Below are 26,623 nucleotides of genomic sequence, written 5' to 3' on the forward strand. Positions count from 1 at the left end.
GCCGTATTAGCAAGTATGTCCTTGGTGAAGATAACATGGGATAATTATTTCTAATAAACCTCCAGACACGATGCGGATCCTTAAACCAGGAGGCGTGTTAGCGTTTAGAGTCTCGAGTACGTACTACTTTTACTGCATTAGTCCCTAAAGTGTATGCATGTAAGCGGATGGATACATATCTATCGATAAGACTACCTATTAAACTCATACATATGTATGTAGTATGTAGTAGCTCCCTGTCCGCAGTAGCGAATCGTTCGTTTTAATGCAACGCAATCAACAATTTGACCAGGTTTTCGTCTACACGTACCTAAGGCTAATAATACATAAGTTAGCCCTTTGTCTTTCGTTCATTTCTATGATTTCTATATTCGTTCGATAGGCGTAGACAGCCGTTAGTCTAAAACTCGACATGTCCTTTCGACGGTTAAAACATTAATACCGAGGCAAATCGAACTATGCCTTCAATTGCGCGCTTGATCTTAAGCGCGTTGCCGCTCTTCTTCCCCGTAGTCTCCATAGTCGCAGCGAGCGCCAGTCTCAAAGAAGGCGTTCTGCCATCTTACCACTATGGCGCACCGATCGCCGTCGAATGCATGAATAGGAGCGTGTAAGTTTATTTGCGCGCGATCCAACCGGCACTTGCTGACCCAACGTCTTCAGAGAGACCGGCGAACATATCCAGAACGCCAAGGACGAGATACAATGGATCCCTTTTCCAACCTGCAACGAGACCGGCAAGTCTCTCGAGTTCGGTTACGGCGTCGAAGACGAGATGAACTGTACCATCTCTATGATAGACGACCCTTTTTTCCATCTGCTGGAATTCTATATCCACAGCGACGCGCCCCTTGCTTGTCGTCTTCCTGCTCGGCCTCCTGCCCATATTGAGATGGTCGGCGAGAAGCCGTATGAGCAAGAGTATATACCGCTCGTATTTGCCTTGGCCGGTACTTTGCAGCTTAGCCATCTGCATATCAGCACCCATCTCAATATCCTACTACACAGCACACCAAAGCATCACATCCATCCTCACGACAGCGGCGTTCTAGATAGCGGCGCCGCATACAGCACGAGCCCGCTTAGCCATATGGATGGGAGCTTTACTAAGAGACTGGTCATTGGCGATCCTCTACCCCTAAGTTTCAGCGTTAGGTGGTTCCCAACCCCAGCACTTCCCAAGACCGAGGGTAAAGTCGAGTGGCAGGGCATGGGTGGGCATATCTATGCTAGCACCGTATTTTATGCCCTCGTGTCATTCATTGCCGGCGTTTTGGTTTCCGGCGTTTATTTCTTTGGCATCATCCTGCCTAAGCGACTGAAGGGTCGCGGCCTCGGCCTCGGCGGTGCTACGCCTTTAGCTTACGGGTTAAACGGCGTAGGTAATGGATGGGGATACTCAAAAAGAATGGATTGAAGTCGTTTAGCATAGCTCTTCGACGTGGAAATTTATGGAATCTTGTAAATATTATGAGGACGACGGGGAACTGTGCACGTCGCTATGTATGACATTGGGGGCTATCGGTTGTATTAAAATATAGTTACGGCAATGATACCAAACGAAGGGAAAGGTAGCTACAATTGATGAAACAATGCCAATACCCATATTCTCTATTCCGCAATGCCCACTCATGGCATTAACATCTCGCGTTTCGGATTTAGACTGAATACTACTGAACTTTCTTCCTAGCATCAAGCGAGTTGACACGTTTCAGCAGACGTGTATACATATCGACAGTCAGCAGGACGGCTATCCTACAGTTAGTATGCCTTAGGCACACCCAATTAATTCATATCGAACTTACCAATGGCAAGATACCCTCCGTATAGGCCACCTAGTAGTACTGCCTTTTGCTCAGCGGTCACCACGGCTGGGTCCCAGAGGAATGCCTCGTACATGCAGGTCGCGGTAGTCAATGCTGTCTCGATTCCGTATACGAGGAGTAGCAATTCGGCATTACCGTTCAGTCCGCCGCTAAAGAGCGCACGGACTGCCCATAGCGACACCGGTAGATGGAAGACAAGCTCTAGGAAAGCGAATAGTGGGAAGAAGCTCGGGATGGTTGCCGGCGGCGGTGCGAAGAACTGATCGTTGTATGTATCTATATAATAGACCCGCAACTCGTATAGAAAGTGAAATGGAGACGAGGGTGGTACCCAGAGAGATATCGGGTAGAGGGGTACGAGGTCAACACCTGCGGATATTAGATGAGAGGATCATAAGCTGGAGGAGCATATGGTATATGGCTGTCATGTTGCTAGAAATTGTAATATTCATTTGGAAAACTTTGACTTTTATTGAAATAATTTAACAGAAACAAGAAGTGAAAGTATTTTATCGTATACTTACAGAACAAGACGGGCAGATGGATGAGGAAATACACAAGGTAGACTTTGTCCAACCAGTGCCTGGTTGAAGACATGATGGCGTAGCAGGCGAGAGTCTTGGAGTTGTTAGCAATATACCTAATTAGGAATGAAAGTGCAAGTCACTGTATATAAACCGAATCAAGGTATATCAGGTAATTACAGTATAAATCGCAGGTTTGAGTGGGAACGTGTATCTAAAATTTCAGGTTGGAAAACATGCCATGTGCGTGATAATATATTTACTGTTTATTCGTACGGTGCAATGCGCTCCCTATTCATGAACGTGAGTGATATGAAGACATTGAGTCAACTTGAGTAGCCTCGTATAATGAGCCATCGGAAATCCCTCTATCAACCTAGAATCTATCTATGATATTCACGAGGTCAAGTATCTATTACGCCCTTGATCCCCGGATATTAAATCCAGAGATGACTCGGCATATATTAAGATAACGAGGTGGCTTCAGGTCTGGTGTAGAATATCAAAGGGACAATGTATAAATTTGTGTTAGCTCCTTAACTGTCAAAACTTTGAAATGATATAAGATAGACAAATAGTCATTTCAGTATCATAATGCCTAACCCGCTGAATCCAATTCATTCTTCGACGCGCCATCTTGCAAATTCTGCTACCCATAGACATCCTAAAAGAACGGGAACTAAGGGTACCAGAAACCACCAGAGTTCAATAGTAAGACGGGAACGGAGCCATCGCTTGACGCGCCATCTCAGCTGGCGCCGATGTGCACATTTTGCCGTCCCATATACGAGACACCCTAAACCGGGACGGGATTCACATTCTGCGTGTTCGCGGCGCCGCTGCATGAGTAACCTGAGATCGATATTTAGTAACGCCACTTATCAACGCCGTTTATTCACCCAGGACGATACAAGGCTGCTGCCTCGGCATATTCGTCCTCAAGTACGCCGCACAGTCCTTACCTGACGCTACCTCTGCAGAACTTCAAGTCGCTTCCTAGGTCGCAGCGACGATCGTTTGGACACTCTAAGTGCAAGCTCCGACGCTCGATCAGCCAATCTACCTTGAGCTTAAGCCCGGTATCAACAAGGCAGTAAAAATATCTACTGGCGTGCTTTAGAGATAAGGCGTCGGGATACGTGAGATGTCGACTGATCAGGAGATGTATTTCTGGTGGTAGATTTTCAAGGCTTCTTGCCCCGCCAGAGGGAGATTTTGCAACAGGGTTTCCATCTAGGTCTAATTGGAACATATGACCACGGTGAATAATGTCCATTGTTTAGATTGGTTGTAATCCTCTTGTCAAGGTCGGGTTACTATCGGGTCGACGTGTTTAAGTGGCCATAGGAGTAGGAGCCTGCCAAGAGATACCCATATAGACCCAGGTAGCCAACTGGTTGACGATAAAATATGAAAAAAAGGGGCGAAATGAAGACAACTGCGAAACGCTCCCAATGAAACTGCTGATTAGCTAGGGTTATTGCATCTGAACTCGAAGGAGGAATTTCAGTCGCTTTGTATCATCTTGCTGCCTAAATGCTCAGCTGCGTTTTGTTTGAGAGTCTAGTATGGCTCGATGCACAAGTGGATGTGTAGTTTAAGTGGCGATATAATCTCTAGGCATCAACGTAATATAGGCAACAAGGCTACTTAATTCTAAAGGATAAGCGAGTTGAAAAATAGTTGGATCAAACTTGAGATCTAAACGAGTTGTAACAATTGAGAGTTACCTGCTGTGTAGTTGCCATGTGATAACGCGGCTGCTTTAGCGCGTCAAGGGCCTGGGGGCCCCACACTTTAGGTACTACATTGTAGGTATCCGAGATATCATCAAAAAGGTAACTAGGTACCTAACCTAATAGGTTACCTATTCAAATCATCAATGTGTTGTTGACTCTAAATATCGTCAACATCTTAAAATAATTTGAGTCGATCATGACTCGACTTCTACTTCCCATGCTACAACTGGGCTAGCTGATAGCTTATATATCACTTTACTTTAACGCCTAATACATCGTGATGGTCTGCTGGCCGAATAGCTGATATCCATGGCTCCCCCAGCTGCCGCCACCTTGGACGACGGCGGCGAGAGCGACTACGGATCTGACTTTTCGATAGGAGAGGAAGATATTGTAAATAAGCTCCTGGAGGACCTGGGGAATAACACATCATCGCTTAGCAACACTACAACTACCGCTCACGATTATACGCAATTCGTCTCGCCCGTCGTTTCTCCCGTCGCCTCACCCACTAGCACTACTACAACTACTACTATAACGACTGCTAGTAGCTTGTCTATTCCGCCCGTGCCGCTTGCCAAAGATGATAAGTACCGCGCGTCGAGTTTGTGTACTCGCCCCAACGGTACCCTTCCCACTAAAATCGAACAGTCCACGGCTGCTCACGAATCCCTCAACTCGAACCCGCGTGTAACATCGCCTTTGCCATTAGGCGGTGTCCAATATCCAGATCGTGAGTTCTCTGAGAAACATACCTATATATGCTCGTATTTAGTACATGGCACGTCTAACTAACTACTAGCGCCTAGTTAGTAGTATATTATCCGATCCCAGATCTAATACAACGCCCAAATTAGAACCTGCCCAGCCTCCAAAAGATGCCCCTTCTCCCATGCAGCGTTTCCGTTCCTTTCCCAAAAAGCCGCTTACAGTCTCCGACTTAGCTTCTGGTGCTTGGTGCGAGCTACAGTATTGGTACACGCTTACCCTGTTACCCGGGGGGAAGAAGACGAGAACGGCGGCGATGCGGGGTGGCACTCGTGTCCATCAAACCTTAGAGGATCAGGTACACACCACGGTCCAAGTCAGCATTAACACCAAAGAAGAGGCGTTTGCATTGCGAATATGGAACGTCATCCAGGGCCTCCGCACTCTCCGGGATGTTGGTATGACTAGAGAGCTTGAAGTATGGGGGATCATCGAAGGTCAAGTCGTAAACGGCATCATAGACGAAGTGAGCCACGATAGTCCGAATGCCGCATTTGAGCAAGAGCTCAGCCAATCCGAATCATCCAAGGGCTTCGCCACAAGCTACCCAAAACAGCAGACGTCCATGGCAGACTTTTTGGAACCGCCCCGTAAAAAGTTTTACTTGACTGATGTCAAAACAAGAGGCTCGGGTAGACTGCCTACTGGCGCCGCGCTCAGGCCCGCCAGGGTCCAGCTATTCTTGTACCATCGACTTTTAGGCGAAATGGCCTCTGGCGCGGTAGATTTTACTGCTATTTTGGATAGATATGGCCTGACAGCCGATGCCTTATTCTCTGATGCTTTCATGGCTCAGGTAGGCGACCTACACGATGAAATATTCTACGACGCGGATTCGGACGTTGGAGGTGCTTCGTCGTCTCGTTCTACGCGTAGCGGGTGTGATACAGATTGGCCGGATCCATCTTCAAATCTGCTTCCTCAGGATCTGATTAGATATCGATCCATTACACAGATGCTTCCGCTATTGCAGTCCGAACTCCGCGAAACCTTCCCGCAGGGCGCCGCCACTATCGGCGAACTTCTCGCTGTCCAGTATCGCCATAGGGAGGACTGTCGCATTCTCGGTAACAATTCGTTTCCTAACGATCCCGAGGCTTTAGAGGGGTACCTTAGACAGAACTTCAAGTGGTGGCGCGGCGAGAGGGATGCTGAGGGTGTTTCCATCGAAGAAACTTATAAGTGTAGGTCATGTGAATTTGCGGAAAGTTGTCAATGGCGAAAGGACAAAGAGACCGAATTTTTACAAAAGAAAAGGGGTATCACAGACTTGAGGACCTAGCATTTTGGACTTTAGCTTGGCTCGACCTTGATATTAATTTAGTTGGCTGTCTAATAGCTAAAATTCCGACATACATATATCTAGCAACTCCACTAAGTTAAACAAAATACTTTTTAAAAAAAAGAATCGGTAAACTATACCTTGCGTTGAGAATTCAGACGAACTTATCATGACCCCAACAGCTTATTACCAATAATGCATACCCCTGACAGTCTTGAGCGAACTCTACTATACGAGGCTTAAAACTTAAAATAAACATAACAGGTAATTACTGTAAATGGACACTGAAGAAATGAGTACTTTGAATGCCGGAATGCTCAATAAGTTTGATATGAACCAAGTACCTTGTACATATGCGTCCCGTCATACTTTGTTCTTTATGATACCACTGGGCCTTAAATAATTGACCCTGATATGCTTCTAAGACCTAATTCGCGAGTTATCTGGTATGTTTGTCTGGTATGCTTGAATGAAGGGAGTTCTTCTCGAAGACCCCTGTTCCGTCACCGCGATTAGACAAGTGAGTGGAGAGCAAATAGCTAAACGGCAGCATACAACTGGCTGGGCAGCTAAGGCAACAAGGAACGTATGAGAGAAGCCTGCGGAGATGGCGACTGGCTAATCCTAAAATAGGTTACTTCAACATGGTTCCCATCCCTCTCGCTTCGCCCGATCCAATGGTTTTGTACCGAGTACCTAATGATTATTCGCTATCTCATCGACGATCGGCAAGCTTTGAGCTCGTCGAGTGTAGTGAGTACATGCCTCTTTATCACGAAGTTGGGGTAAAGGAATCAGCCAAGACCACAACTCTCCTGCTCGATTGGTGCTGCTCGAAAGTCTGTCCTGGGCTAGACCAACATCATAGTCAGTAATAGTTACAATAGCGAGCGACATGTAATCTGGCTGACGGGTTACTGCGACTAGGGGTGGCATCGAGGAGTCGCGTTAATGAGAGCTAGAGATTTTCGTGCCTCTTGATTCACCACACGAAATATTCCTCCTGGCCATCTTATACATTGTTTCGGCTTGTTGAATTGCTTCGCTTCGCTTCGCTTCCATCTGTAGCCATCATCATGAGGTATACCAGATCTATACCTATTTTGATTAATTAGTCGAGATAGTGGGAAATAATACCGAAAGAGAAAAAACTTCTCCCATATCGACAAGTTTCGATGTTAAGCACCCATAACATTCGCGACAGGCTAGCTAGCCTCCCAGACAGCCGCATCTGCGCTCTAAGATGGCAATCTATCCTTCGCTATGCTGCTGTCGCCTTTATCGTCTCTATAACCTTGTCCGGTATCTTCTTGTTCCGCCGTCCTGAGGGCTTTCTCCGTAATACTGGATCCCATTACTTCGAATACTTTTGGAATCGCACAGCGAACCATCCCATTGATCAACTTATCAGCGATGCGCATAATTTCCACGAGAACTTGCTGAAGCAGCGAAGCTTCGACCTTCCCACAGCTGCAGCCCGCTATCGCGAGCGGCGAGGGCGACATCCTCCTCCGGGGTTTGATGCCTGGTTCAAGTATGCGACAGAACACGAGGCGATCATTGTCGAGTCTTTCTTCGATAGGATATATGCTGACATTGCGCCATTCTGGGGCCTCGATCCCCGGACCACTGCCGAACGAGCCGCGTCGTGGGATTATGTCGTACGCGTCCGCGAAGGCGTCGCCAGCGGTATAGGCAACACACAAGGCAAGGTTCCTTGGCTGCAATTATGGACTGGCTTGGTGGCCGAGGCTGCGCCGTGGTTGCCGGACGTCGATATGCCTATTAATTATATGGACGAATCTCGGCTGATTGTTCCTTGGGAAGACGTGGCGAGTCTGATGGAGAAAGAACAGGCAAGCCGCTCGGCAAAGCCTCTCGGCGAAGTGGTGACGAAATATAGCGGCCTTGCTAAGGTCGATGCTAAAGCCAACGATGCTTCACCTTATACTCCGAATTGGCTTGGAGGAAGTTACTGGGACCTCACACGAGTGGCTTGCGCTCCCGATTCTCCATCACGTAATGTGACACCAATTCAAAATTTGGAGGAGCCGCCTGTGTTCCCAGAAGACTGGGAACCTGAGTACTCGTACAAAGGATATGTCCGTAACTTTACGGCCGCCACGGATCCCTGCGTCCAGCCCCACCTCCGTGGCATGCACGGCACATTTGTTGAGCCCCTGACGATGTCAACGAGTAAAGAGCTTATCCCATTGTTCGGTGGATGCAAGCTACCTGTAAATAACGAGATACTTATCCCTGGAGCTATGTACTTGACAAACGACCCCCTCTATTCCGGCGGGGATACTCACGGGCCGTCTTGGAGGAAGAAGACTAACGGCGTCGTATGGCGGGGTGTCGCATCTGGGGGTCGAAATAAAAAAGAGAACTGGTTTCATTTCCAGCGGCATCGGCTTATAGAAATGCTAAACGGAACAACCGTGTCGGGAATAGAGGAGCGCAGTTCCCGCGCCATGACGTTTGAGATGCCACCAATGCAGAAGTACGACTTCCCGCGACGGCGCGAGGGAACCGTTGGCACTTGGTTGCAAGAGTTTTCTAACGCTGGTTTTGTAAATCTCCTCTGCTTTCCAGAGGATTCCAACTGCACTTATGTCCAGCCTTACTTCTCTGAAGTACAGAGCATTCCCATGAAGGAGCAATATAAGTATAAGTTCATGCCCGATGTCGACGGGAACAGTTTCAGTGCGAGATTTAGAGGTTTTCTGCTGTCAACATCCCTGCCGCTCAAGGCTACCTTATACGCAGAGTGGCATGACGACCGTCTGGTTCCGTGGCTACATTTTGCTCCTATGGATAACACCTTTCAGGATCTATACGCCATCCTCGATTATTTTACTCGGGATGGAAAAGGCGACGTGTCCGCGCGCTTTATTTCTGAGGAAGGTAGGTCTTGGAGCTCAAAGGTGCTCAGGAGGGAAGACATGTTGCTTTATGTTTGGAGACTACTACTGGAATTTGCACGCGTATGTGACGAGAAACGGGATATGCTTGGATACATAGAAGATTTGAGACCGGCGTAACGAGTATATATATATATATGTGTGTGTGTGTAGACATAGCTTGTGTATATTTATGACGGCAATCTTTTCTAAAGCGTATATTTGAAGGTGAGGCAATCTAAGCTGGCTTTAGCAGGACGAAAGTCTTTCTCTAAACAGTCCAAACCAACCTAGAAAAGCATAGCTACCTATCTAGAGTCCCTAAAATGTCATAACTTAATCTTCCGCTTTCTAACAAGGTTGCTATCGTGGCCGGAGCATCTAGGGGTATCGGGAAAGGAATCACAGTGGAGCTCGCGCGCCGAGGAGCAACAGTATGATCTTCTTATAAGCATCGTTCATTTCTATTGACTCGGGCTGTCCTACCCTATGTGAATACCTACCTAGCTACGGACGTAATATCAGCATCGGTTCCGTCGCTTAAAGAGGTGGCTTCAAGAAATTTGCCTCTACGGTTCCTCGAAGGCGGCACTAGAGGGGTTGACTCGGACATGGGCCCACGAGTTAGAGGTAGTAATGGAACAACGGCGAACTGCGTAAATCCGGGGCCCTTCCAGAGCGACATGCTAGACAATATCCCAAAAGATCTCGTGGAACTCCAGAGGATTCTGACGGCGGTTGAAAACAGAATAGGAACAGCGTCTGAAGTTGCAAATATAGTTGCAAGCCTGACCGGCAAAGATGGCGATTGGATTACAGGCCAAACAATCTGCGCCTTTGGAGTAAGTTGATTTACTACCTACGCCATATTCTGGGTCCTTTTTAGTACTGGCAATTCATTCGTCCAGGGCTATGCTATGTATTAGACTTACCAGTTGGACATTACGGACTCTTCACGAGGACAGCTTGGATTACTCCACATAGTCTACCTCTCAGGTAGTGACGTATTTTCTCTTCTTGTAGTTACTCTACCTGTTAACGATACTGGTATGGTTGTTACTATTTACGACGGAGATATTGGCCTTTCCATAGATAATTCATGGAATTCGCGAACACTTAATCCGTGCCATTTCCCTCGAGGCATTTGGAATATATGATTAATTGATCTTGTCGTTGATGAATCGATGATATGGGTCTGGGCGGAATCGTTGTTGAACTACTTCGTACCGAGGCTATCTTTTTCATCTTCATTCATTGCGTATCATGGTCGGGGTGTTATTCTATCATTCATAACTTTATTGATTGAAAATACACTGCTTGTTACCCAACTTACACCGTCTTGCTGACAAATGCCCTGCGTGAGCTTTCTCGTGCTGCTTATTAATTAAGGGGTTGGCATACGTAGGTAGGTGGTTTGATCGTCTTAACGCACAAGCAAGACATTAATTAAATAGCGAATATAAAGGACAGAGAAGGTCAAAAAGAATCCTAGAATTATATTGATACGTAATACTTATTTTTCTCATCTTGTCTAATACCAACGACTTCGAACCCAGCAAATATGTCTACGTCAATCAGTGTTGGCATAGTAGGTGCTACTGGTCGAACGGGAAGCTCAGTATTGAACGGGTTGCTAGCTTCCGAGACACAATTTGTTTGACTCTCTCATACAATGATTATTTTCTAGTTGGCTAACTAGCATCCTCAGGATATTACTGTTCTTGCACGGCCTACATCTATCAATAGCGAGGCCAAGAATGAACTCAAAAGCCGCGGCATTCGCATCGTAGATGCAGACTTGAACGGTCCGAAGGATGACCTTGTTAAGGCGGTTACAGGCATTGATATAATAATATCGTGCATAGCATTCCCCAGGCTGGGTGATCAGATACCTCTGGTCGAGGCAGCGAAGCAAGCTGGCGTAAAGAGATTTGTGCCATCCAACTTTAGCACACCAGCGCCAAGAGGCGTAATGGATATGTATGACGAGGTACGTTTCCGTAATAAGAGTGGTTTTGGTGCGAAACTGACCATGGCCATAGAAAGATGATATCCTTGCGGCTATTCAACGCCTGTATTTACCATACACCGTGATAGATATCGGGTGGTGGATAGACCAATCAGTACCGGCGATACCTTCAGGCCGAACAGATCACGTATGTAACAGAGTGCTCGACATAATTCCTGGCGACGGATCGGTACCCATGGCCTATACAAACTTTCCAGACATCGGAACGTATGTAGCAAAAATTATTGCCGACCCAAGAACCCTCAACAAGAAGGTCTTTGCGCATACCGAGACACTCAGCGCAATACAAATGAGGGAGCTCTTGGAGGAGCTCGGCGGAGAAAAGGTCGCAAGAAATTATGTAAGTCAGACGGCTGAGGACCCAGAAGCTTCCTACGAATAGCGAAGTTAATATAACACCACTTTAGATGAGCGCAGACGAGGTACACAAGACCATTGCTTCGATGCGACTTGCCCTAGAAAAGAACCCCGGTGATTCAACTGCTAAGTCTAACCTCCTTCTGAATCAATACATAGATTCATGGGGACTTCGAGGAGACAATACTCCTGAGATCGCATCGTATCTAGGATACCTGGATTTCAAGGAGTTGTATCCAGATGTCAAAGGAAAGACGGTACGAGCCCGTATTCAAGAGATTCTGAATGGTCATTGATAGCTAGTTAAGGACGCTTTATCTTGTAGCTAAATCGGATAGTTAGATTAAGTAGTTGTTCAATATGTTTTCTTTAGACTTCTATATGAATGGGTCCTTGTAAGAAAGACTACGAGAGCCGAAGTACGAGCTGGAAGTTATAACAATCTTTGTTATGGCGCACGCGCTAGCTCATGAGAATAAGTTGATATAACATGCGATGAATTACTAAACACCTACCTACGTATACTTTTCCATCCTCGGACTACCTGGGAAAGTTCTCGACTATCATAAGACGATACGAATGATCTTGCCTAACGAAGCTTGTGGTACTCTTCTGATAACACTGCTATCTTGGTTTGTTATATATAGTAGGGCAAAAAAATAAACGTTAAAAATATAAACGCGTAAAATTGCGTATATTATTTTTTACCCACTTTTATTTTTTAATAATGGCTCCCACACCACCACCTAATCCTAAAAGGCTTAAAAAGTACCTATTTCTTTATAAAAAGTGATGGTTGTGTGACACTGACATAAAGGCACCTTACTGATAATAAGGTGCCTTTATTGCCGATAAAGAAGGAAGAGATAAGATACCCGACGTTACTAAATAAAGGAGTTAGGTATCTATTATTATAAAAATATAAAAATACGTTATACCTAATTAGCCTTAGATAAATTCTTCCTTCTTTAAATATCTTAATATATCAATTTTAATATTATTAATTTATTTATTATTATTTTATTATTATTATTATTATTTTTATTTATATACATACTTATCAATATTAATTAATATTATTAAATAGTAATAATATAAATTAGCAAGGTTAAAAAAATTACTATTATTTTAATTCAAAAATTTTTATTACAATAATATAAATAATATTAGTACCTTTTTTTATATTACTCCCATAATTTATAATAAACAGGAATTAATATCTCTTACAGAATATGACATATTATTTCAACGTTTAAATCTTCGTAAAAAGTCTTAAATAGTTGATGATAATATTATACTTTAGAAGAATTATAAGAATTTATTAATCAGATAGGATATATAAGATAAATATGTAAAATAAAACTATAAGTTATAAATATGGGAAAATAATAAATGTATCTATATTAAATACATAATTGAATGGTAATAATTGTGGCTATTTAATTAGAAGAATACGACGAATATTAGATCTTTATATGGCCTATAATTTAAAATTATATAATAATACCCTTGCTCTTAGCAATGTGGCACCACATCAGTTCAATATTATCTTTTACATAAAGGTTTTAAATTATGTATATGTTATAATAATATTTTAAATTATTACTTTTATATTTTACTATTGTAATATAGGTATTAAAATTAATATTAGGCGTTGGTTAATACGTTAAATTATTAAAGTATATATTATAAATCGTAATTTTTTATATAATATTAATATATTCTTTTTCTTAACTTTATAAACCATATAAAATTTAAATATAATTGCGCCTTAATGGAGTGCCTTATTATATATTTTGGGTTATAATATACTGTTTGTAAAAAGGGTATTAAATTCTTTTATATTAAAGGCTTTATACGGTTTTCTTAACATAACTATCTTCTTATTTAATTATAACTTTAAAATAAAGGTATAATTATTTTTTTCTTTTATATTAATATATATTATATTTATAATAAATATATTTAAATCCTTATTAAGTATAACCTTATATTTATTAAGGTTAAATTAAGGTAGCAGTAGCGATAAATAAATTTTAAAATTTTTTTTTAACTATATATATAGTTTAACATATATATTCCGGAAAATCGAGGTATCTTTTAATATATTCGATATAATAGTTACGTTTTTATTTGTAATAGTAATAATCTTATATAATCCTTTCTATCCGTTTTTTTTACAATAAATTAATATGTTACTGTTAATAAGTAATAATATAAGTAGCGTTTTTAAGGTATTTGGTTTGTTTTGCATATTTATGGTATTGTAAATAGTTTTTTACGCTTTAATTTTTTTAATTTTAATTATGGCTTTTTATTGAATAAGACTTAGACGTCTTGGCCTTGGATCAAGCCTTATTAAACCTGATATCAAGGACTTTTAGATGATGAAACTGATGATAGAAAGGAATGACTTGTATTAAAAGTGGATGATACTATGTAAAATGGGTGTGTGCGACCATAAATGGTACTTATACTAAGAATATAATCACATGATCAGGATCAAGGTCACTTGATACACCAGCACCAGTTCATTATATTGTTTAAACCCTTTTTAATTACAATTGCGTGGGGAGAAAATTTATGTTAATTCTTAAATAAGTGTTAAAAATTAATAGAATAAAAACGAAATTATTTAAATTTACTGTATTGTTTACGGTTTTAACTATTATTTATAAGTAAGTTTTTTTTAATTTTTATATTTCTTCGGAAATAATTTTGTATGCTTTTTAAATTAGGTTATGGTATTTTTTTATTTTGTTAATTAATTAATATATTTTAATGGGTATTTAGTTATAGATAATTTTTATAAGGTAAGCTTTATTATGGAATTTAATGTTATTAAAATTAGTGAACTGGTGTGGTGCTATATTGCCAAGAGTAAGGGTATTATTATGTAATCTTAAGTTATAAGCCATATAAAGGTTTAATATTTGTTATATTCTTTTAATTAAATAACTACAATTATTATTATTTAATTATGTATTTAATATAAATATATTTATTATTTTCTTATATTTATAGCTTATGGCTTTATTTTATATATTTATTTTATATATTTTATTTGATTAGTAGATCCTTATAGTTTTTTTAGAGTATAGTGTTATTATTAATTATTTAAGGCCTTTCACGAGGATTTAGATGTTGAAGTGATATGCTATATTCTGTAGGAGATATCAACTCCTATTTAATATATATATATCTACCCTTAAAATTAAAAAATAAATATTTTAAAAAAACGCTATTACAAATAATTAAATCTTTATACGGATTTATAAAATTAAATACGTATTAATTTAAAACTTATTTTAAATATTATTAAAAAAAATTAAATATAATCTTATTAACATTTAATTTATATTTATTAATTATAAAATTAAATTAATTATTTGGAATTACCGGTTTATAAATAAATAATATATTTGTTAATAAGTATGTATGTAAATAAGAATAATAATAATAACAATAAAGTAATAGTAAGTAAATTAATGGTATTGAGATTGATATATTAAAATGTTTAAGGAGGGAAGAATCTATTTAAGGTTAGTTAAATATAACATATTCTTATATTTTAATAATAGTGGATACCTAACCCTTTTATTTAGTAAAGTTGAGTATTTTATTTTTTCCTCCTTTATTTATAATAAGGATATTTTATTATTAGTAAGGTACCTTTATATTAATATTATATAATTATTATTTATTTTATTTTTTTTTTATAATTAATTAATTATAAAATATGATTAAATAAATAAAATTTTAAAATTTATGTTAATATATATTTATGTTGGTTTGGATATATATTATTACGTATTTATAATTTTATATATTTATAATTATATATATTTGTGACGGTTAAAAAATAAAACTATAATAGTTTAAATTAGGAATTATTCTATAAGTAGGGTTGTGCTAGTATATATCGTACTATTTTATTCCTAGTATATCTTTTTTTATTTTCTGCGATGGTTTGCGTTTAGATTAGTGTTAATAATTAACCTTAATAATCTACTATTACGTTAACTTAATATTATTCCTAATTTCCCTACGTTTTATTTACCTTTTTAAGCGTAAATTAATTTAATTATTTTCTATTAATATCTTTATAACTTTATTTGGGGATATTTTTATTATTATATTTATTAGATTATAATTATTATATATTTATTAAATATTATTAATTTCTTTATTTTTATACAATTATTTTAAAATTATAAAATTAATTATTAATTTTTTTTTATTAATATTACCCATTTAAACAAAATATTGGTATAGCAAAAAAGAATTTATATATAAAATAAAAAGAATTATTAGGAGGTTTAATCGATTTAGGATAATATTAATAATATTGTAAATAATATAGTTTATATTAAAGCCCTATACCATTCTATAGATTTCATTAGCAAATATACTACGCATAATATACTTATATTTAATAAATAACCAATAAATAATATTATTAATAAATTATATTTTATTATTATAGTTTATAAGTTTTTTATTACCAAATATTATAATATAGTTAATTTAAGAATTTATATCTTTATTATTAACGAATAAACTGTTTATAAAAACGTATAAGTATAAATCTTAAAAGTTTAACTTTATATATTTAAAGTTTTAATCCTTATAATTTATTTACTATTTAATTTTTATATTAAAGGTTTTAGTTTTTTTTAGTTTAGGTTTTGTATGTTATACTATTATAAAATAATTAAAAACTATTTTAGGTTGGTAAATAAATATAATATAAATACTTTTTATATATTATTTTATAAATTTTTTAATTATATTAAGTATTTTTAAATTTAATTTTTCTAACCTTTTTATTTATTTTTTTTGGATAATAGAAATTGTTTTTTTATAAATTATAATCTATAATCTGTTGAAGTTTTCGATTATATTTGATTTTAAAACCTTTTAAAATTTTGCTTTAATATTTATTTTTATAAAAATCTTATTTTTTTCGGTTAGAAATTCTGTTATATCAATATTTAATATATTATTTATTTATAAACTTATAATTTTAAATAGTTGATTTGGTTTTATAATTAATAGGTATAAATTAAATATTAACAAGATTATACCTAATTCTTTTTAATAATACCTAAAATAAGTTTTAAATTAATATATACCTAATTCCGTAAATTCGTATAAAGATTTAACTATTTATAATAATATTTTCTTAAAGTATTTATTTTTTAATTTTAAAGATAAACATATATATATTATCCTTTATATGGGGGTTTTGGATTATATATATGCTATAATAATATTTTAAATTATTATTTTTATATTTTATTATTATAATATGGATATTAAAATTAATATTAAACATTAATTAACACGTTAAATTATTAAAATATATATTATAATAAAGTTTTTATTAAGGTTTTTGTAATTTTATACTACAAATTATAATTTTTTATATAATATTAATATATTTTTTTTTTTAACTTTATAAACCATATAAAATTTAAATATAATTACGCTTTAATAAAATATTTTATTATACATTTCAAGTTATAAAATATTATTTATAAAGAAGATATTAAATTCTTTTATATCAGAGGCTTTATACAACCTTCCTAATATAATTATCTTTCTATTTAATTATAATTTTAAAATAAAGGCGTAATTATTCTTTTTTTTTATATTAACATATACTATATTCATAATAAATATATTTAAATCCTTATTAAATATAACCTTATACTTATTAAGATTAAATTAAGATGGCGGTAGTAGTAAATAAATTTTAAAACTTCTTTTTAATTATTCATATAACTTAATATATATATTCCAGAAAATTAAGGTATTTCCTAATACGTTTAATATAATGATTACATTTTTATTTATAATAATAATAACTTTATATAATCTTTCCTATCCGCCTTTTTTACAATAAATTAATATGTTATTGTTAATAAATAATAATATAGGTAATATTTTCAAAGTGTCTGATTTATTTTTTATATTTATAATGTTATAAATGGTTTTTTACGCCTTAACCTTCTTAATTTTAATTATAACCTTTTATATTACCTAAACCCTTTCCAATTATAATTGCGTAGGGGGAAAATCTATATTAATCCTTAAATAAATGTTAAAAACTAATAAAATAAAAACAAAATTATTTAAATTTACCATATCGTTTATAGTCTTAATTATTATTTGTAAATAAACCTCCTTTAACCCTTATATTTCTTTAGAAATAATTTTATACACTCTTTAAATTAAGCTATAATATTTCTCTACCTTACTAATTAACTAATATATTTTAATAAATATTTAATTATAAATAATTTTTATAAAATAAGTTTTATTATAGAATTTAATACTATTAAAATTGATACCCGTATTATGGTTAAAGATGTTTAATAGTTTCAAGTATATATCGATCTAATATTACTTAAATATCTTTTATATTTCTTTAACAAAAATATTCTTTATAAATTAAGTTATTTAAAACCTTATTATTATATTAATTATATAAAAAATCGATTTCTTATTTAAGTATATAATATTAGTGATTATTTTATAATTAAAGTTTATATTAAGATTTTTAAGGTTAAATTTAAAGCGTTAGAGTATTTTATCCTTAATTTAATAATAGTAATAAAATTTATTAATCTTCTTAAAATCTTTAATACTTACCTTATATCCTACCTTATCAAATAAATTATAAAACTTATTAATAAATAGATAATTAAAACATATATATAAATAACATAATTTTACTTTTGTAAAATAGGTAATATTATTAAGTTAAAACTATAAATATCCCTATTTTTATATAATCTTAATTATTACGCCGTTCTTATTAATTAATTAATTAATAATATTATTAAAATATATTCTTAAACGGTTTATATCTTTAATAAAAAAGAAAAATAAAATGTTTATTTCTATTATATAAAAATCTATTTTACCAAATAAAATGTTAATTATTATAATTTTTAATAATTTAATAAATAAACTATTTCTGAAATATATATTAATTTCGCTAATGCAGTTAATATCCAGATCGTTATAATATTCTAAATTCTCATTAATAAAAGTTTAATATTAACTTTTATTTATAATTGATATTTGCGTTATTTCTGTATTTAATATAATGTCTTAAAATATATTCTTCATATATTGGTTAAGGATAAATATAATATTAATATTAGATTTATTAGTAAATTTTTTGGGGGTTAATATTTATAAATTAAATTAATATTAAAAAAATTTATTTAAAAAATAAATTGCAATTATATATTAACTTTTTAGTTTTTTTTCTTTTTTAATAAACTCCTTAGACTTTTTTATATTAAAATTTTTAATACTTTTATATCCGGTTAGAAAAATTATATAATTTTCTTTTGTCTAGTTTTTTTTAACTTTTTATTAAGCTTTAACCTTTTTGCGTTTTTTTTCTGGATATTTAATTAATTAATATTTTTTTTTCTTATATATTTAATAGTAACGTTTTTAATATTTTAACGTTTTTTGGTAAGTATTATATTTACTACCTTTATTATTACAATAATATTTATAATTAATATAATATTAATTAATATCATACTTGTCGTTATTATTATTTTTGTTATTAATATTTATTATAAACTAACATATTTTTTTAAGGTTTTTAAATGTTCTAATAAATATTTAAAGCTTATTGGCTAATTTTTTAAAGTGGTATAATGGAGTGAATAGTATATGTTATAATTGTGGTATATTGTAATATATTTTATACACAATTATAATAAATTATTATTTTCTTTTAAAATTAAGTTTAAAAATGCGTTAATATAATGATAACTTATCAAATATAACTTATAATACCTTTATATTAAGTTTATTTTTATTTTTTTTTTTAGTTTTTATGTTATAAAAAGTAATAGTTATTTAATTTTGATAATATTATATCTTATTTTACTTTATGTTAAAATATTATTTTATAATTATATATATATTTATAAAGTACTAGTGTTTGGATATATTATAAAAAAAATAAATTACTATTTTTCCAGTAAGAATAGTAGAAAATATAGTATAAAATTATATTTATCAAATTTTTATTATATAATATACATTTAAGAAAAATTAAAATTTATTTTTAAAGATATTATATACTTCCTTTATATAATTATTTTTATTATTTTAAACCTTTTTAAAATAATTTACAATTATTGAAAGGTATATTTTATTAGGGATTTATATTGGGGGAATGTTATAATAAATTTAAATTTATTAATTATTAATAGATATAAAGATTTAGGCGGGGGGGTTAAATATTTATAAAAATAGTGGAGTTATTTAAAAAGAAAAATTATAATTTTTGGTAAATTAGTTTTTTTTGTTTAGTCTAACGTTTAATGGAATTATTAATGTTATATATGGATTATTTGGTAGCGATCCAAGGAATCCAAACGTATTTTTTGTAATTGGGGGAGGGGGTTATGTTTAGCCAATTTCATATCCAGGGTTATATCTTAGGTTATACCTTTATTATTTTATAAAAGGTATAGGTAGTTTTTATTAGGTTGATAGGGAAAGGAGAAAGGGGTTGGGTAATATCTAAATGTTATTTTAATTATTTTATTAAGATTATACTAATTATTATGAATAATTTGGTATATTTTATGGTGGCGGGTTAGGATTAAGTATATAGGGAGGGGGGAAGGGGAGATATATTAAAGCAGTAGTTGGTTAAGGGGTTGGGGAGTGGGTTTTAATTATTAAATTAACGGTAAAACGTTAGGGATTAATAATAGTTAGTTGAAGATAAAAAGTAATATTTGTTTTAGTTATAAAATAGATAATATATATTATAAATTAGAAGGGGGTAAGGCTTAAGGTATGATATTTTATATTGGGGTTTATCTTATAGGTATAATTATATGTATTAGCGTTTATGGATTAAAAATTGCTTAATGTTGCTATATTAATACTTATAATTATGTAAACGCGCATGTAGCGGGGTATATTGATTCTTTTTCGGTTTTATAAACTAAAACTCTTTATACTAATGCGTTAAACCACCTTATTTTTACTACTTTTAATTTGGTAATATTTTATATGGATAGGTTATATAATAATATAAGGTTAGTAAATATCTTTATATAATTAACGTTATATTTTCCTATATAAATATTTTTTTATATTAATATGTTTTATAATATCAATTATAATTATTTTGATAATATTTTAAAATTATTTATTATAAATTTTTTAAATTATTTTTAGTATTTAATTATTATTTTCTTAATTAAATATATATATAATACTTTATTATTGGTAGTTTTAAAGTTTATTAATATAAAAAATATTTATATTATTTTTTATTTAGGCGTAGCTATTTGAAAATTAATTTTTTCTTATTGTATTATTATATGGTTAAATATTATATTAAATATAAATATCTGACTAAAGAAATAACTTAAAAGTTTATATAATTTATTTATATTTTTTTATTTAATAAGATTGTATATAATGTAAGTTTACGTTTGTATTAAGTTTTTTACTTATATTTTTTAAGATATAATAAGAAAGATTAATAATATAAATAATAATAATTCTGTGGATAAAGGGTTTAAATTGCGATAGTTTATTAGAAATATAAATAAATTATATAAAGGGGTGAAGTTGTAACTTATTATAAATTATAAAAATAATATAAAAAAAATGTTAATATTATTTATATTATTATAGTAAAAATTTTTAAATTAAAATAATAATAATTTTTTTAATTTTATTAATTTATATTATTATTATTTAATAATATTAATTAGTATTAATAGGTATATATATAAATAAGAATAATAATAATAATAATAAAATAATAATAAATAAATTAATAATATTAAAATTAATATATTAAGATATTTAAGGAGGGAAGAATTTATTTAAAGTTAATTAAATATAACATATTTTTATATTCTAATAATAATAAATATCCAACCCTTTTATCTAATAAAATTAAGTATCTTATCTCTTCTTCCCTTATTTACAATAAAGGTACCTTATCATCAATAAGGTGCCTTTATGTCAGTGTCACACAACCATCAATATTAAATATTAATATAATAGAATTTCTAATCGAAGAAGATAAGGTTTTTATAAAAATAAATATTAAAACAAAACCTTAAAAGGTTTTAAAACTAGATATAATCGAAGACTTTAATAAATCATAAATTATAATCCATAAAAAAACAATTTCTACTATTTAAAAGGGATAAACAAAAAGACTAAAAAAACTAAACTTAAAGGCATCTAATATAATTAAGAAATTCATAAAATAACATATAAAAAATACCTATATCGCGTTTATTTACCAACTTAAAATAACTTTTAACTATTTTATAATAATGTAATATATAAAACTTAAACCAAAAGAAGTTAAAACCTTTAATATAAAAATTAAATAATAAATAAACCATAAAGATTAAGGCTTTAAATATATGAAGTTAAACCCTTAAAACCTACTGAACTGGTGCTGGTGTATCAGGTGACCTTGATCCTGATCATGTGATCATATTCTTAGTATAAGTACCATTTATGGTCGCACACACCCATTTTACATAGTATCATCCACTTTTAATACAAGTCATTCCTTTTCTTTCATCAGTTTCATCATCTAAAAGTCCTTGATATCAGGTCTAATAGGGCTTGATCCAAGGCCAAGACGTCTAAGTCTTGTTCACTACGCTTATACGTTTTTATAAATGGCTTATTCACTAATAATAAGAACATAAACTTCCAAATTAGCTACATCGTAATATTTAACAATAAAAAACTTATAAACCATAATAATAAAATATAACTTATCAGTAATATTATCCATTAATCTTTTACCAAATATAAATACGTTACATATAATGTATTTACTAGTAAAATCTATAAAATAATATAAAGTTTTAATATAAATTACATTATTTATAATATTATTAATATTATTTTAAATTAACTAAACTTCCCAATAATCCCTTTTGTTTTATGTATAAATCTTTTCTTGTTATATTAATACTTCGTTTAAATAAATAATATTAACGAGAAGAAATTAATAATTAACCTTATGGCCCTAAGATAATCGTATAAAAATAAAGAAATTAATAATATTTGATAAATATATAATAATTATAATTTAATAGATATAATAATAAAAACGTTTCCAAATAAAGTTATAAAAATATTAATGGAAAATAATTAAATTAATTTACGTTTAGAAGAATAAATAAAACGCAGGGAAATTGGAAATAATATTAAACTAACGCAATAATAAACTATTAAGGCTAATTATTAATATTAACTTAAACGTAGGTTATTGCAAAAAATAAAGAAGGATATATTAAGAATGGGATGGTACGATATATGTTAACGCAATTTTACTTATAAGATAATTTTTAATTTAAACTATTATAATTTTATCCTTTAATTATCATAAATATATATAATTACGGATATGTGAAAGTATAAATACATAATAATACATATCTAGATTAACATAAGTATGCATTAGTATAAATCTTAAAGTTTTATTTATTTAATTATATTTTACAATCAATTAATTGCAAAAAAAAATAAAATAAATAATAGTTGTATAATATTAATATAAAAATATTTTATTAATAATAAAGTGCTTTTATTATTGATAAAAAAAGAAGAAATAAAATATCCAACGTTATTAAATAAAAAGGTTAGGTATTTATTATTATAAGAATATAAGAATATGCTATATTTAATTAGCCTTAAATAAATTCTTCCCTCTTTAAATATTTTAATATACCAGTTTTAATACCATTAATTTATTTGTTATTACTTTATTATTATTATTGTTATTCTTATTTACATACGTACTTACTAACAAAAAGATAAAGATTGAATTTATATTCGAAATAAGCTTTTTAATTAAGTAAATTAAAGTTATAAAAAATATTTTAACTTAAAACTTATATTAAGTAAATATTTAATATAAGGTTTAAAAATTAACCTTTTTACGCTTTAGTCGAAAGCGTTATTATAAATTCGAATTATAAGATAAAAGGTATATTATTTAATTTATTAGTAAAAATCTTTTCGTTTTGTTTTTTTAAATTTTTTTTAAAATTAATTTAAAGGTTTATAACCGTATTATTGAACAAGACTTAGACGTCTTGGCCTTGGATCAAGCCTTATTAGACCTGATATCAAGGACTTTTAAATGGTGGTGATGAAGGAAAGGAATGACTTGTATTAAAAGTGGATGATACTATGTAAAATGGGTGTGTGCGACCATAAATGGTACTTATACTAAGAATATGATCACATGATCAAGGTCAAGGTCACCTGATACACCAGCACCAGTTCATTATTATAACGTAGCTTTAAAAATAAGGTATAATATATTATAAAACGTTTTACAAACCGAAATTATTATAAAAATATGTTAATAAACGTTTAATTTTTACCCGATAATATGTAAAGAAGCCTTTTTTATATTAAAAACGTTGGTTTTTTTCGAATAAATTAATAATAACTTAAAACGATGGTAAAAAGTAAACGTAAGTGTTTTATCGAAAAGTATATTATTTTTTAAAATAACTTATTTAATTTTATTTATATATAATTTATTGAAATTTTAATTTTAAGGTAAAAAATTATATAAAAAAATGTTTAATTAAAAAATAAATTAACAAAGTATTTTTAAATGTTTTAAGGTATATTTAAATAAAAAAACGATTTTTGTTAATTAATTTATACAATAATTTTAATATCGAATGTATCGAAATTATAAATTTTATAAGAAATCCTTTTATAAATATATAAAAAAAGTAATATATTTATTATAAATAATGTATTTATTTATAAGGCTTATATAATTATAAATTGATTACGTAAATAGGTTAAGTAAAAAAGGGTTACTTTAGTAAATTAACCCTTATATTTATCCAAATTTAACTTTATTAAAAATTTTTAAAAAATTTTTAAAAATAAAATTTATTTTAAACATTTTAAGTTATTATTAATACTTTTAAATATTACCTTATTAAATTTATTTATATGTATAACATTAAAAGTATAAGATAAATTTAAAAAGAAAATATTAAATAAATTAACCTTAATTATATTAAAGAAATTAATTACCGTTATTAAAATAAAAGGTTAATATATTAAATATTAATTAAATAATATATATATTATATTAAAGCCTTATTTTTAAATTATTTATTTTTATTATTATTAAAAGATTAAATATAAATTAATTATATAATTAATTATTAAAATAAAAAGGTAATAGTATAATAAAAGGGTAATGGCAAGGTAAAAAAACTTTTAACGTTTATTTTTTCGAGTTACTGTACCTATATATGAAACCCCTACACTTAACTCTTATATGAATTATCCAGAGTTAAGGTCTGATCGAGCCGGAATCTGATAGAAATTCCAAAATAGGCGCTGGATTCATATAACTTAGAAAGCTCTTAACCTGGTAACTTAAAGGGATCCAAGGAGAAAGCCATCGCAAGAATCGTAACCAAAGTGAATCCATTGACTCATAACGCGTGGTGGAGTGTGATATCTTTACAGAAATGTCGGCCCTCGGACGTTGTACTTGCTCGTATCTATTAAAGGTCGCTACGATATCTTGGGTTGTGGGCGCTTGATTTCTTCGCAGCAATGACACTAGCCCATTAACAAGATTGCAGACCCCTTCAATAGCGAGGTTACCTCCAAAGCCGGAATTAATTGTTGTCTGTAACAAATGTGAACTTGATACCTACTAGTTAGACTTGCAAAATTACCCGAGCCTTACCTTGCATATAGAGTCTCCAACAAGTACAACCCGACCGCCATTATTCCAAGGCCCTTGAACAACTCCTTCTTCCATGGAAACCATGCCCGCGTGAGATCTAGCCTCCCACAGGTCGCTGAATGTGTACCCCGAACACGCAAATAGATTTCCGTACTTCTCGATAGTTGCTCTAGTATCAGTCTCTGCGTACTGCGGACAGTCGGGCGTTGTTGAGGGCTTTTCTTCCTTTATGAATAGGAACCAAAAAATGAGTCCTTTTGCTCCTGCTGCTGTGATTCCTGAAATATTCCTGTAATAAACATGGTGAACTATTCCTTCCGGTAGTAGCGGTCTCGTAAGACCGTCCCTTGGCCCATTTGCCGACGTACCGAAGACTGCCCTATAGCTAGAAGTGAACCCTTATAAGATATGTTAAAGGTGACCCCTCCCTACGAGAACAAGTTGACTTACCTTTAGTAAGATACTGGGATCTCTCAGGGTCGGTCCTGGATACTGCGCCAGCTAAGAGATCGCGGATTGTGCTATGAACACCATCGGCCGCTACGAGAATGCTACCCCTGATGCTATCCCCGCGGTCGGTTATGACTGTTATGCCGCGCTCGTCTTCCCAAAAAGACGCTACGCCGATGTTCACGAGAATTCGGGACTTGTCCTTAAGACCGTTATATAGGGTATTAAGACAAGAGCGACGTTCTATAAGTACGATTGACCGTCCAGTCGCTTCCTCTACTTGCTTGAAAATGGATGAACTGTCAAATAGAATTCCGCGTTCATCGAAATGAAGACGACCCGTGAGCGAAAACGTTGCTGCCCATATTTCGTTCCAAATGCCCAGCTGCTCCAGTACCCTCGCAGTGTGGCATTGTATAATGATGGAGGCCCCAGTTTGAGGAGCAATTTCTCTTTTTTCTAGCAGGAGAAAGTCAACACCAGCCTTCTCCAAAGCATTAGCCAAGGTCAAGCCGGCAATACCTCCACCAGCTATGATAACTTTAAAAGATTCGAGATTAACCATTTTAATTATACTGGCGCAGGATATAATTGAAGGTCAGCTGATTGTCCGAATAAGCTTGTGAGCGGCACTAATCCTGCGGTGCTGGGTCGTTCCGCGATGCGAAAAGCACGCCACCGAGACCGCGTATTTGCTCTTATGGTGGGGGTCCCTTATACGTCCCAGTGCCACTCAGCTGACGCAAATTGTCGCCGAAGCGGTTATAAAATATGATAGAATTTTCAACTTCACATACTTAGCATTTTGTTTTTCTAAATAAGTCAAACCACCCTTACTGGGGCCACCCTAGTGGGGGCCACCCATTTCCCATACAAAATCAACAACTTCGCATGTCTATAATTAATTCAAAGAAATAGATAAAAATATATAATCTCTGATGTTTTACCTTTCGATCATTATAATA

The 26,623-nt window shown here is 32.5% G+C and overlaps 7 protein-coding genes across 7 annotated transcripts; 4 read left to right on the forward strand and 3 right to left on the reverse strand.

Annotated features, from left to right (window-relative positions):
• Positions 1-273: 273 nt before the first annotated feature.
• On the forward strand, positions 274-1,601 carry F4813DRAFT_376424 (uncharacterized protein). Its single transcript, XM_049245120.1, has 2 exons — positions 274-610; positions 664-1,601. The coding sequence occupies exons 1-2, from the start codon at positions 459-461 to the stop codon at positions 1,415-1,417; spliced, it is 906 nt and encodes a 301-aa protein (XP_049094917.1). The 5' UTR covers positions 274-458; the 3' UTR covers positions 1,418-1,601.
• On the reverse strand, positions 1,602-2,533 carry F4813DRAFT_376426 (transmembrane protein 6/97). The gene is made up of 3 exons (XM_049245121.1): positions 2,351-2,533; positions 1,806-2,195; positions 1,602-1,750 (listed from the first exon to the last, which is right to left on the reverse strand). Exons 1-3 carry the CDS (start codon positions 2,421-2,423, stop codon positions 1,671-1,673), a joined length of 543 nt encoding a protein of 180 aa, XP_049094918.1. The 5' UTR covers positions 2,424-2,533; the 3' UTR covers positions 1,602-1,670.
• An 85-nt stretch (positions 2,534-2,618) lies between these two features.
• Positions 2,619-4,144, reverse strand: F4813DRAFT_376429 (uncharacterized protein). The gene is made up of 2 exons (XM_049245122.1): positions 3,313-4,144; positions 2,619-3,202 (listed from the first exon to the last, which is right to left on the reverse strand). The coding sequence occupies exons 1-2, from the start codon at positions 3,624-3,626 to the stop codon at positions 2,968-2,970; spliced, it is 549 nt and encodes a 182-aa protein (XP_049094919.1). The 5' UTR covers positions 3,627-4,144; the 3' UTR covers positions 2,619-2,967.
• Positions 4,145-4,398: 254 nt separating this feature from the next.
• Positions 4,399-6,139, forward strand: F4813DRAFT_383647 (exonuclease V; the record flags this gene model as incomplete). The annotated part of the gene is made up of 2 exons (XM_049245969.1): positions 4,399-4,822; positions 4,899-6,139. The coding sequence occupies 2 exons, from the start codon at positions 4,399-4,401 to the stop codon at positions 6,137-6,139; spliced, it is 1,665 nt and encodes a 554-aa protein (XP_049094920.1).
• A 1,049-nt stretch (positions 6,140-7,188) lies between these two features.
• F4813DRAFT_376438 (glycosyltransferase family 90 protein) lies at positions 7,189-9,900 on the forward strand. Its single transcript, XM_049245123.1, has one exon. The coding sequence runs from the start codon at positions 7,315-7,317 to the stop codon at positions 9,181-9,183; it is 1,869 nt and encodes a 622-aa protein (XP_049094921.1). The 5' UTR covers positions 7,189-7,314; the 3' UTR covers positions 9,184-9,900.
• A 586-nt stretch (positions 9,901-10,486) lies between these two features.
• F4813DRAFT_376442 (isoflavone reductase family protein) lies at positions 10,487-11,922 on the forward strand. Its single transcript, XM_049245124.1, has 4 exons — positions 10,487-10,696; positions 10,751-11,032; positions 11,085-11,411; positions 11,479-11,922. The coding sequence occupies exons 1-4, from the start codon at positions 10,604-10,606 to the stop codon at positions 11,722-11,724; spliced, it is 948 nt and encodes a 315-aa protein (XP_049094922.1). The 5' UTR covers positions 10,487-10,603; the 3' UTR covers positions 11,725-11,922.
• Positions 11,923-24,720: 12,798 nt separating this feature from the next.
• On the reverse strand, positions 24,721-26,411 carry F4813DRAFT_376444 (FAD/NAD(P)-binding domain-containing protein). Its single transcript, XM_049245125.1, has 3 exons — positions 25,659-26,411; positions 25,209-25,606; positions 24,721-25,148 (listed from the first exon to the last, which is right to left on the reverse strand). Exons 1-3 carry the CDS (start codon positions 26,221-26,223, stop codon positions 24,804-24,806), a joined length of 1,308 nt encoding a protein of 435 aa, XP_049094923.1. The 5' UTR covers positions 26,224-26,411; the 3' UTR covers positions 24,721-24,803.
• Between the last annotated feature and the right edge of the window lie 212 nt (positions 26,412-26,623).

The sequence above is a fragment of the Daldinia decipiens genome (assembly GCF_022478715.1).
Source record: "Daldinia decipiens strain CBS 113046 unplaced genomic scaffold F4813scaffold_56, whole genome shotgun sequence".
Classification (NCBI taxonomy): domain Eukaryota; kingdom Fungi; phylum Ascomycota; class Sordariomycetes; order Xylariales; family Hypoxylaceae; genus Daldinia; species Daldinia decipiens.